The sequence below is a fragment of the Macrobrachium nipponense genome, chromosome 49 (assembly GCF_015104395.2).
Source record: "Macrobrachium nipponense isolate FS-2020 chromosome 49, ASM1510439v2, whole genome shotgun sequence".
NCBI classification, from domain to species: Eukaryota; Metazoa; Arthropoda; class Malacostraca; order Decapoda; family Palaemonidae; genus Macrobrachium; species Macrobrachium nipponense.
Window position 1 is genome coordinate 14,466,538 of NC_087224.1, and position 12,086 is coordinate 14,478,623.

At 36.5% G+C, this 12,086-nt stretch overlaps 1 protein-coding gene across 1 annotated transcript in view; it reads left to right on the top strand.

The window, feature by feature from the left end:
- Positions 1-12,086, top strand: part of LOC135205245 (cell adhesion molecule Dscam1-like) — a 261,713-nt gene that overhangs the window by 180,751 nt on the left and 68,876 nt on the right. Inside the window, exons 20-26 of the mRNA XM_064235593.1 lie at positions 5,489-5,608; positions 7,272-7,448; positions 7,829-7,976; positions 8,679-8,827; positions 9,605-9,736; positions 10,678-10,845; positions 11,128-11,347. Of these exons, the coding sequence (XP_064091663.1) occupies positions 5,489-5,608; positions 7,272-7,448; positions 7,829-7,976; positions 8,679-8,827; positions 9,605-9,736; positions 10,678-10,845; positions 11,128-11,347 (1,114 nt within the window). The remainder of the gene's footprint in view (positions 1-5,488; positions 5,609-7,271; positions 7,449-7,828; positions 7,977-8,678; positions 8,828-9,604; positions 9,737-10,677; positions 10,846-11,127; positions 11,348-12,086) is intronic.

Consider the following 12,086-nt stretch of genomic DNA (forward strand, 5'->3'; position numbering starts at 1 on the left):
CCACGTGAAAGCTACCTAAGGGTTTTGGTTTGCTCGATGCCATTTTAACTTATTATTTTCCCTCATGAACTGTCTCTCCTTGTTCCTCTTATGTACTACAGTAGTAACTGAAGATGAAAAATCCCAAATCTTCCTTTTTGCAGAACGGCCCCACTTGATCCCAATTGATTTTGGTGAGTCTGATTTTTTTGAGGGCGATTTTGCCCAAGCCAACTGTGTCCTGCAAAAAGGGGACCAGCCTATAAATATGAGTTGGGTCTTCAATGGTGTTCCTCTGCAATCTGGCAATGGCATACAGATTGACCAGATTGGCAAGTCGAGTATCTTGACCCTGGACTCTGTACGAGGGAAGCACCAAGGAACCTATACTTGTATAGCCTCCAACGGTGTGGGAGAAGAGAAGGTGTCTGCCACTTTGACCATAAATGGTATCTGGTGCTGCTTTTTTATACAGTTTCTTTGGTTTTTTCTTGTAATGACTGCGTGGTATTGATGAAGGGTTTCGCAAATTTTGGTGTTGGCAAAATCACACCAGAACACACACAAAATATTCTGTGACATTATCTCCTTGTTCCTGTACAAATGAGATGTATATACGTATATATATATATTCTCAAATATTTTTTGTGTAACACTTGTTGACTTCATAGTGTTGCTTTTGTATGGGGAGTCAGTGCTTTTGAGAACTGCATCAAAGGTCTAACTAGTGCGGCCAGTAGTTCTCTCTCTCTCTCTCTCTCTCTCTCTCTCTCTCTCTCTCAATAATGAGTACCGATTGATGATAGACTTACGACTTTTTGTTTTACAGTTTTTTTAAAGAAATTTTACTCTGTTCGCTTCCAGAAAGAGACTGTCTTGTATTGTTCATGTATATATATATCCATACTTTCATATATATGTATATGCATCACCTAATCCAGTATAAAAAAAGCTTTCAAATCTGTGATCAAGCAAAAGATGCTTCATTGCTTTAGATTTAAAATTTTTATTTAGCTGCTTGCTTTCACTGTTGATCAGTTGATCAGTTTCGTTTCCTGCTGGACTGACTTAATTGTGTGTGAGTGTGTGTGTATGTCTGTATTTGAGTCTGTTGAACACCAGCTGAGTTATGTCAAGCAGAATGTAAGTTTATGAATGTTACCGTTGTTGACAAGAGTGCAGAGAGATTGTGTCCCCAGAACAGAGTGAAAGAAAAAGATGAAGGATATGATTTTAAAAAAAGGGAGCTCATCATGGGTAGCAGACGTTGTGTCCGAGTTCTTTCTTCCAAATTTGAAAGAGTGGGACAGATTCTTAAATAAAAATCCTTATAGAACTTTAGCTTCTTTGGATATACTAGATTGGTAGGTTGTACACACAAGCAGTGAAGATGGCTGCATCACTTGAAAACAAATGGAGACATTTTGTCGCCACAAATATAAACAAAATATTCACCTTTCCAAATCTGCCTGACTTCAGTGCCTGGGTTATTTTATCACCAGCTTTCAAAAGTATTCTTTTAATTGGTGTACTTGTTTATATATGTTTATAATTATTGTTTTGGTTTTCATTTATGAGTTTTAAAAGAGAAAATGTGGACTGATTTTATTCCATTTTGATTTTTGCCAAATTATATGTAAATCTTTACTCATTAAATGTCTTAATTTTCTCTGTAGCAATTGTGCTTAGAAGACAGATATTTTTTAGGGTTTCAAGTAGAGGTGTTGTTTTCCCATTTTTATTAAATTTATTTTTAAATTTATATTGAGAATTAATAAGGGTTTAGAACTCTTATGCCCAGATGTCATTTGTCTTGGTCAGCAAAGAATTTTTTAATTGTATATTTTTTTTAATTGAATCACTTTAATTTTGTTAACTTGAAATGAGAATGTATGAAGTTGATATTAAGGGTTTTAGTTTTCTGTATGATCAAGTCAAGGTATGTCAAAGTGTAGTAATACTATACATATATCTTGTAAAGTACAGTTTTATAGGTGTTACTTAATGATGGAACTGATAAACAATCATGAAACTTGCAAATTTAGTGCTGCCATGAAAACTTGAAGTAATAGAGAAATGTATCCTTCGGGTGCTCATGTTTTGAAGTTGAGGCGAAGTCAGGCAGGCATGAGGGAATACAATGCAAAAGTTTTATCTGGCTAACAAGGAAAAAGTTTCAGAGGGAGTTGTTCATTTGTAGTTTTTTAAATTCTAGCGGGTAGCATTAACACAGTACTCTGTACTCTATACCTTATTGGCTTCAGTTTATTTTAATTGGTTTCATAAAAGCTTCGACCTCTTCTTAATGCTGTTCTCCGCTCCAGCAATTAATACCCAGCATCTTGGTTCCAGTGCTTGCTTCTTCATCATCATTTTTATTTTTTTTATTATTTTAAGACATTATTTGCATTCTCAGGTCAGTGTACTACAGTGCCATCAGTGTCTATGCATCTATCACAATCCATTACTATTCATTCTTTAAAAGTAAAAAAAAAGAAAGGCTTTTGGTTATTTAAGAGCAAGAATTTCATCTTCGCCCCACCATGCCTCTTCCAGTTCCACCAGATATACAGCCTTTTGAATTCCCTGAGACTGCGGGATTGGAGGGTGCTTTCACTCAAGTTGTCTGCGTGGTAGCTGCCGGAGACGCTCCTATGAACATCTCCTGGTTGTACAATGGTGGCAGTCAACTCCCACAGGGCGCTGACTCGCTGACCATAGGCGACAGAACCTCTATACTCACCATAGCCAGCATCTCTTGGCTACACAGTGGCGATTATGAATGCCTTGCTCAGAATAACGCTGGGAAAGCCTCCTTTGTAGCTGAACTTTTAGTCCAGGGTACGAAAGACTGTCCATGCTTCTCACAAGGTCTGAGCTACTTGGAAACCGAGACAGAGATAGGATGCAAGGAGATATAAAAAGTTGCAGTGCCATATTGACTGTGACTGGCTTTTAAGTTTCTCTTATTGCATTATTTTCAAGGCTTTGATACGACTACTTTCATTACGGCTTGATGAATTTGTTGTCAGTGAAGGCAAATTTATAGTTACTTGGTTCCATAGTGAATTTATTCTGTACAGTATCTTAATAACAATATATACAGTTACTTTGTAGTTTAGTATAGAATTAAATTGTACAGTTAATTGAACCCAAGACTCCATGCAGCTCAGTATCCTTCAGCTTTTATAATGATTCCTGACTAACAAATATCTGTCTGCCTCTGGTTTCGGCTGCCATCTTATTAAACAAGTAAAGGAGCTGTCCCAAGGTTATGATGTATCACGCAAAAATGTGTCTCACTAACTTTAATATATTTTTCTCTCAAAATTTATTTTTAGTGTTGAACTATACTTAATGTTAAGAGTCATTATAATTAAGGAGAGTAAACACTAATATAGTTATATTTTAAGTTGTCAGTGTAGTACTGCAAACTCCTTATTAGCTTACAATAATACTATAAGGTATAAATGTACTTTTTAAGATATTTTTAAATTTTTTCTACTTAAGTACATTTAGATACAGTATAGTAGCTACTTTTTAGTAGTTAAGGATTGTTTTATAGACTGATGTATTGGGACAGCCCTTGTACTGGTCAATGTCTGCAACCTTTTTTAACATACCCCCTGAGTGGTGACGGTGAAAACGAATTGTGTTTTTTCTCTAGTGCTTAATCATCTCAAAAAAATACAGTGTCTGGTACATGAGAGTTGAATTGGTACTGGTGATGGCTTACGATATTTCTCCCACCCCCTTCTGTGCTGCTGTGCTGGGCACGCACACACACACTTTCCTGTGCCGTCACATTGAGTGTTGAACTGCTGCTGAATCTGATTTTTTGTACTAACCTTTTGTATTTTTGGCCTGTTGCTTATTGATAGCGTTGGAATCTCACCTAGTGCGTTATTTTGTCTAGAGTTTTTCTTAAGCAATTGATCAGAGGTCTGTATTTTTGGGGGAAATTTGAAAAGGCTGCATGCAGAAGGCATCTCTCTCTCTCAGCCTCAGCAGAGAGGTTTCAGATTGGCTAAGCTGATTGGTTGCTACTCACAAGAGAGAGAGAGAAAAAAAGGGAACCCACTGCTCCTGATTTAGTTTTATGGTTACGACTTAACATTTACGTTGCTTTTCAGCGCTGAAAAAACAACTGTTTGTGCAAAGACTAACATTGTGAAATTGTGAAACCAAAGCGTGTTTTTTTTTATGAGTGTAAAAACATTTGAGGGTGTCTTTTTATAGCTGCGCAACAAATAAAAACAAATTGGCTCTACCTAAAATTGGATACATATATATATTTTATTTTTCATTTCTTCATTATGAAAAAATGAAGGAACAGGGAGAATCTCATAGTATAACACACATCCTGACCTATTCCTGACTCCCAATATATACCCCTTCCCTCCCAATTTTTTTTTTAAATTTTATTTCTTTAGCTATATGATATGAACTTTTTACTTTTCCTTCTGTTTCTTTTATTGTTTAGTTTCCACTCTTCACTGCATGAAGTAGAGTAGAACGTAGTTGACTTGCACAAGTTCTAGAGTTGTCTTAATATACAATTACACCTGATTTGCTGTCTTGGCTCCTTGGAATCTCTTGGGTGCTGATGATTCTCTCTTTCATTTTGGAAGCTTGAGAAGTTACTAGTTTAATTATTTTTATTGTGGAACTATCAGTGAAGGAAGTATACTGTACTTCAAATATGTTTAATTCAGTATTTTTGGAAGCCGGCCTGTGATTTAGCAAACTAAAATCTTGCAACTCACCTTAATCAAAACTCAAGAGTGGACAAGAACCAAGACAGACCTTATCTTGAGTTGTTCTATTCACTTGGTGTTCCCATAGACCTGGCATCACTTTACATATCATACCCTATAACACCCCCTTGCCCTCCCCCCCTCTCACGCCTCAGTTCGTCTTTGGATGCAGGGAACCGTTAGCAAACAGTAACCACTAGGTATTATTGCTACTAATAACCAGTAATGGGTAGCTTTCAAGGCTTGCTTTAGACTACTACTGTTACTACTACTAGCACAGAGGTGTCATCCTTATATATGCCTCACCTTCCCCCATCCACATCCTTTATGATTTGGCAGTTTATGGGAATATGAGAAAAATTGGATAGAACTATTTACCTCTTTTTTTGGTTAATTCGATTTCAGTTTAACAATGCATGCGTAAGTGCTTGACGTTAGATTTAGTGGACTTTTGTTTTTAGGATTACTGTGTGTTTGAAATATTGATATTATTGTGGATATATTGAATATATAATTATATAATTCATTGTTAATGGTTAACTTTGAGCAAAGATAATGAATAGTTTCTTCATTCATTGTAGAACGTTCGTGTTTCATTGTAAGTTGCATGAGGAAGTTGGGATCCCAACTTTAGGCTTTGTCATGGCACACTCTATATCCACATAAGGGAGCGGAGAAATGCAATACAAAGCTTAAATTGGGCCCTAAGTACTGGTAAACTATACACTAATATATTTATATGTCATCTGCAGTCCCACCACGTTGGATTGTAGAACCCGCAGATAAAGCATTTGCCCTTGGAAGTGATGCTCGTCTGGAATGCAAAGCCGATGGCTTCCCAAGGCCCACTCTAGGATGGAAAAAGGCTGCCGGTAAGGATTTTGTGTGTTTGCTAACAAGAGTCACCTCTTTGTTAAAAGTTAATCTCAAGGATAGAAAAAGACCACAATGATTTATTAGATAGTTTACAGCTTCATCTTATATACATCTCAGGAAGTACGCAGTTTGAAAAGACAAACTGCCTATAATTCATTTTCAGTACCATTTGATACTATTCTCTATACTACTTGTACTTTGTCATTTATTCCAAGACACATCTTGCCTGAATACCTCTATGTACAAGCAAGAGTACTTGACTGCCAATGATTACATTTTAACCTTATCTTTGTGAATCCTGGAATAATTCATCCACCATCTTATTGAAAGGCTGCTTGTAAAGTTAAAGATGTGGCTTAGTCTTCTGTCAGCTTCATGTCAGGGTTCACTGGTATCTAGAAACCCCTTTTTATATTTTAAGACAAGTCTTTTCTGCTTTCCAAAAGACAGATTTCTTTTGCGTGTCTTTTCTGCTGTCCAAAAGACAGATTTCTTTTGTGTGTGTGTCTTTTCAGAGACAACAAACAGGTTGCTGTTGTCCCTAGCAGAATCTTTATTTTCATACTGTACCAAGCAAGATATAGATAGTACTTGAGACTGTAGGCTCCCTTTGGCCATTTGTGTCAGTGTCTTTTTTGTCTTTTGTTCAGTTATCATCACAACTCCTCATACACAGTTTGTAGAGATTTCAGTTAGACTTGACACAAATATAGGATGTCATGCCTAGCTGTGTATTGCAGGTGATTGTTTCTTGTGTCTGCTCCACCTGTCCTTCTGTCAGTATGAACTCTTGGTTTTTATCATTGTGTAAGCGCTTTGCCAAAAGTCAGTATGCGACCTTCGTGGTTTTTTATTGTTATGTAAGTGCTCTGCCAGCAGAAGTTGAAATTATGGGTGTAAATTGTGACATTTGGTTTATAACTTTAACCCTGGCTTTTAGTGACGTTGTGATCTGGACTATGACCTTCAGGGTAAGAATAGTAGCTACTTCAGAGCCAGTAGTATTTCACAGAAGCAAATTTTAAGGAAAAAATTAAGAAGTTCCCAGTTTGAGTACCTATTGATGGATGTATGTCTGGTGTCATTAAGGGACGTGTCTGAAGCAAAACTCCAAGTGCAGTGGTAGCCACCGTGATTCTGTGCATTTGCAGTCGTGCATCTTGTTTGACTCCTTTTAATTGTTGTGTGTGTAAGTGGATTGAGCATTGGCCTACCAGTACAGTTTAGATCCCCAGGAAGGAAGTTGAGTGAGTTTTTCTGTAGCTCCACAACTTGAAATTCTTTTCTTATGTTTTACTTGTCCTTCTTTGCAAAATATAATTAGTATCTACATATTTAAACTTGCTTATGGCCAGCTTCTTTCACTTTTGGTGAAAGAATATACAAAATAAAGGCAGTTCCTTCTAAGGAGTCCAAGGGTTAAATGGTATGTAACATCCTTAGGGCTGGGACTTTCTCTCTCACCTGCTATAATTTTTTGGGCATCACCTCTGAGTGAAAGAGCAATTTCCCTTTTGTTTTCTTTGTCCTGTTTTTTTTTTAGATTAAATTAAGGGTTAATTGGTACTTGTCCCATTACCTTCTCTATAAAAAAAAATACTATCATCAGTGCATATTTATCTAAATTTTTAGTTGGCTCATAAATAATCCTCTTTCCAGGTCGCACTCCTGGTGATTACCGCGATCTTGGCGTTGACAACCCCAATGTTAAGGTAACTGAGGAAGGCACACTTCAGATCAGCAACATTCAGAAATCCCATGAAGGCTACTACCTCTGCGAAGCAAACAATGGAATTGGTGCCGGACTCTCCACTGTCATCTATGTACGAGTTCAGGGTGAGTGTTCCTTAGTCTTTTGTAATGTTTGATGGTTTTTATTTTCCTTGTACCAGATTACTCAGTCAGTGAAATAAATTGCGAAAGCCATTGCCTCACCTATCTCACTGTTTGCGTAAGTGAGGACTTACCAAGACTAGACTATTCCAAGTTTCACATTGTGTGTAATGTGTTTCAAAATAACTAAACGTACATTTGCAGACCAGTTTCAAGATATTTTGAGTAGGATTTATACATCCTTCTAAGATGTGCATCACTTGCCTACCAGTTGTAACTTTTTGCATAAGACATACACATTCTTCCTAGATGCACATTTGCTGGCCATGTACAGGACCTTTTGAGGAAGATTTATATAGAATATATCCTTCCCTCTATTTCAGCTCCTCCTCAGTTCAAAATCCAGTACCGTAATCAGACTGCCAGGCGTGGAGAAGATGCTGTCCTTGAGTGTGAAGCTGAAGGAGAAACACCTATTGGAATCCTGTGGAGCAAGAACAAACTTAGCGTTGACCAAGCAGCTGAGCCAAGGTAAAGTAACCTGTGATGATGTCTGTTTACATCGTTATTAGAATTTGTTTGTGTGTGTTTGTGTATGTGTCACTTTAACTTATTATTTACAGTATCTTTTCAAGGAAGTATTTGTCTCCAATGTATAACTGAGAGGGAGCAGGTGCTGTATTATTCTTAACTGTATCTTTGGAGAAATTGAATATTTACATGTAGTATATCTGAGAGGAAGTATGTGCTATATTAGATAGCTGTAGGATGTTTTCCAAAGAATTTATACATTTTAATTTTATTTACAAAGTTGAAATGGATTACAGTGTGTGAAAGGATGATCTTTGCTATATAAAATTATCTAAATATGATGTTCAGAAGTTACTGTAAGGTGCCCATTGCATTTACATAAACCAAGCCAGTGTTTTTCCACATGTTAAAGGACTGCAGGGCTAACAGAAATAGGGCGCTGTTCCAACTAACATTTCTGCATGGCATCTTACATTTCAAGATGCTTTTTCATACACTTCTGTATGGTCAAGAAAGTAGAGTTGTGTGACTTAAGAGGCATAGAACTATTTCAGTTGTAAATTAAACCTCCCCAACAACAAGGGTTGTCATATATAAAAAATATTTTTGATTAAATGTTACTTTTTGGAAATTGTAGGAATTGTCTCGAGTATTTTTCCAATTTCTTAACTGTATCTTCTGACAATTTTGAAACTATTTCAGGTACACAATCCGTGAGGAAATGAGGGGTGGTGGTGTACACAGCAGCTTGAGCATCAAAACCACTGACAGGTCTGACTCTGCTGTTTATACTTGTGTTGCTACGAATGCCTTTGGAAGTGCTGACACCAATATCAACCTCATCATCCAGGGTTAGTGTCAAAGCAGAAGTTCAGTCTCACTTTAAGTCATCTGTACTTAGGAGCTAAATTATTGTGGTTATTTTATGCTCTGCCATCATTCTGGAGTTCAAACAAACTTAGCTTTGGGACTAGTTAAGTCTGTCAAGGGAGCTACTACGGCTGAGAAATTTGGACAGAAACGATGATAGAATCCAGCCATTTTTTAGTTGTGATATAATGGTATAGTTTTAGATAAATCTTAAACTGAATGTTGAGTGTAAAATATATACAAGGTTAGCTTATGTCAGGAACTATGTGGAATTGCTGAAGGTGTGAGGTATCTAGGAAATATTCAAGTCCAGGCTATAATATATTCTTTGTCACTTAACAGACAGACCGTTAAATTATCTGTTAAGCCGAGCTCCTACTGTAATAAATTTGCAGCCTTTGGTAAAATAGGACCGCAAGATTTTGATTACCTGATGCTGATTGCCTACTGTATTATTTATTTAGAATTAAACAAAAGAAATCTCATTTTGCGTTAATTTATACATTAAATTATGACTTAAGCAACCGAGTCTTGTAAATGTTCTTGCAGCGACTATGAGTGTATTATTATTAATAGGGCTTAGTTTTTCCAGACCTCTGAGTCTCAAGTAGACTCTGCTCTGGCTGGTTGCGACTATGAGTGAAGTTCAAGTAATACTAATATACGTACTTCAAAGTGATGTGAGATGTCTCATAAATCTTCTGTATGTGAACTTATATGCACTTAAACAGTACTAAATGTAACATGCCCATTTCCAGAACACCCTGAACAACCAAACAGCCTGAAGGTTTTGGACAAGAGTGGCCGATCTGTGGAATTGTCTTGGACCCCCCCTTACGATGGAAACTCCCCCATTACCCGTTACATTGTTGAATACAAACTCAGCCGACGTAAGTAAACTGCAAATCGTTGTGGGTTGGTACATATATGGTTTTTGTGAGAGATAAAGGAAGCATGCAATTTATTCTTTCAGTCTTTTTGAGAATATTAACTAGAGGTAAATTATTGTAAATAAAGTGCTTAAAGTGGGTAATGTTTTTCCATTATCTAGTTTTTTATGTTAGTGTTCTTTATATCAGACTCAAAAATTTAAAGCGCAAAGCCCACTGTACTTTATGTTGAAAATAATGATAGTAAATTTTGGATTCTACTGTTTTGTAGGAAAGCATTGCATTTTATTCCTTGATGTTGAATTGAAAGTAGACTACCTCATGGTATTTATGGAAGAATTATAATTAACAGAACCGTTAATGTACAGTGTACTAAATTTTGTTATTCCTTTTGTATGTATTTGAAGCCAGAACAATTGTTTTTTGCACTTTTTTTCCATTACATAATAAAGTTTTTATTATTTTGTAAATAATTACAGTGCTGTTATAGTACTGTATACATGGGTTTAGGTTATATCTTGTGTACTCATTAAGTCCTAATTATTTACCCATGGTAAAGTACATTATTGCTCTTGGGTTCTTTGATAGATTCAATAGCACAGAAGATGAAAGATTCTTTTTGTAATGTTTTATAAGCGAAGTTGTTTTCTCATGTGGAGTGTTCTGATCTCCAAATGTTTAAGCAAGGAGCAACATTCCTGCTTGCTGTTTATGTCTCTTGAATTTCAGGTGTTGATATCACTCTCACTTTTTATGTCATATTGATTTATTTATCATCACCTTTCTTATGACTTGTGTCTCCGTGCAGGTTGATTTCCCTTTGAAGCCCTCTTGGGATTTATAAAGTCAGTTAACTCTTTCTGTAAGGGTTTCAGGTGATAATTAAAAAAAAGAAAGAAAGAAAGAAAAAGCTTTGATAAGCAGGTTAACTGTGATTTCAGGCAACTGGGAAAATGATGGAGAACGCATGATGGTTCCTGGAAACCAGAACATGGCTGCTGTCCTTGACCTCAGGCCCGCAACAACCTACCATCTCCGCATCATTGCACGAAACGAAATTGGAGACTCTGATCCTTCTGACACTGTGACGATCATCACCGCCGAAGAAGGTTTGTATGAAATCGTTGTTGGAAGTCTTTTGACGTTGCTTGCTGGAAACTAAAAGTGCATTTTCTGTGTTTTTAGATGACTCATTCTCACTGTAGTACCTACAGAGGTGTAACTTCATTTAGTGCCAGTGAAGATTTAATGATTTTTCATTCCAGAAAATGTAAAATTTTGTTGATATCCTCAAAATGTCCACAGTGAGTTACAAGGAGTCCTGGTGAGTTGAGAGAGGGATTGACCATGTAATACTAATATTGTTTTCTGTATCATTTTACCTTTTCTAGCTCCAAGCGGCCCACCACGTGACCTAAAAGTTGAGGCTGTCGACCAGAGTTCTTTGAGAGTCACATGGAAACCACCCCTCAGAGAAGAATGGAACGGAGACATCCAGGGTTACCAGGTTGGCTACAGACTCGCAGCATCCAACAATTCCTACGTCTATGAAACCGTCGAATTCAGCAAGGAAATGGGAAAAGAGCATCACCTCGTTATTTCAAAGCTCCAGTAAGCTTTTTCCACTTTTCTTACTTATATTTTTGTATTGCAAATTGCTTGTACAAATACAATTGGCTCCCAGTGTACGCGGGTAGTACGTTCCCAGGCCCCTCAAGTAATCACAAACCTCTGATTTAATGGAGTGCTATAAATATGCTGATCATATGAATAACCTGTTTATGCCTATATAAACTGAATAGATCTCTTATAGTAAATGTAATTGATTATACAATGCAATGAATAATAAAAAAAATCACTGTGTAAAGTCAATCAGTGTATTCTCAGGGCCAACTGTAATTATTTTCAAGAATATTTTTATGAGTCATGTAAAATAAGTCACTTGTGCAATATTTGATGCTTGTAATTTTTCTGGTGTACTTAGTTTAGATTTTGTTAAATATACTACGTTTGTTTTGTGGGGAAGCACTGCAGTCTATTCCTTGACATTAAATTGAAAACAATTATTTTGTATTTGTGGAAGAATTATGATAAACAGTACAGTACATAATGTATTTTTAACAGTCCTGAAGAAGGCAGAGAACTCTAGAATATTTCTTGTTCTTTTAAATTATGTTGGTACATGTCATGTCTTTGTAACAGAAAGCAACAATTCTCTTGGACACCAAGAGCTATAGTACTCTGGTTACAACCTTTTATCTTTACTTTTGAGATTTTATGTTAAATTAACTGGTTTCTTTGAAAGCAGTGTGTCTGTGATAGTAGTAAATTTGAAGTAAGCCTTGGGGCC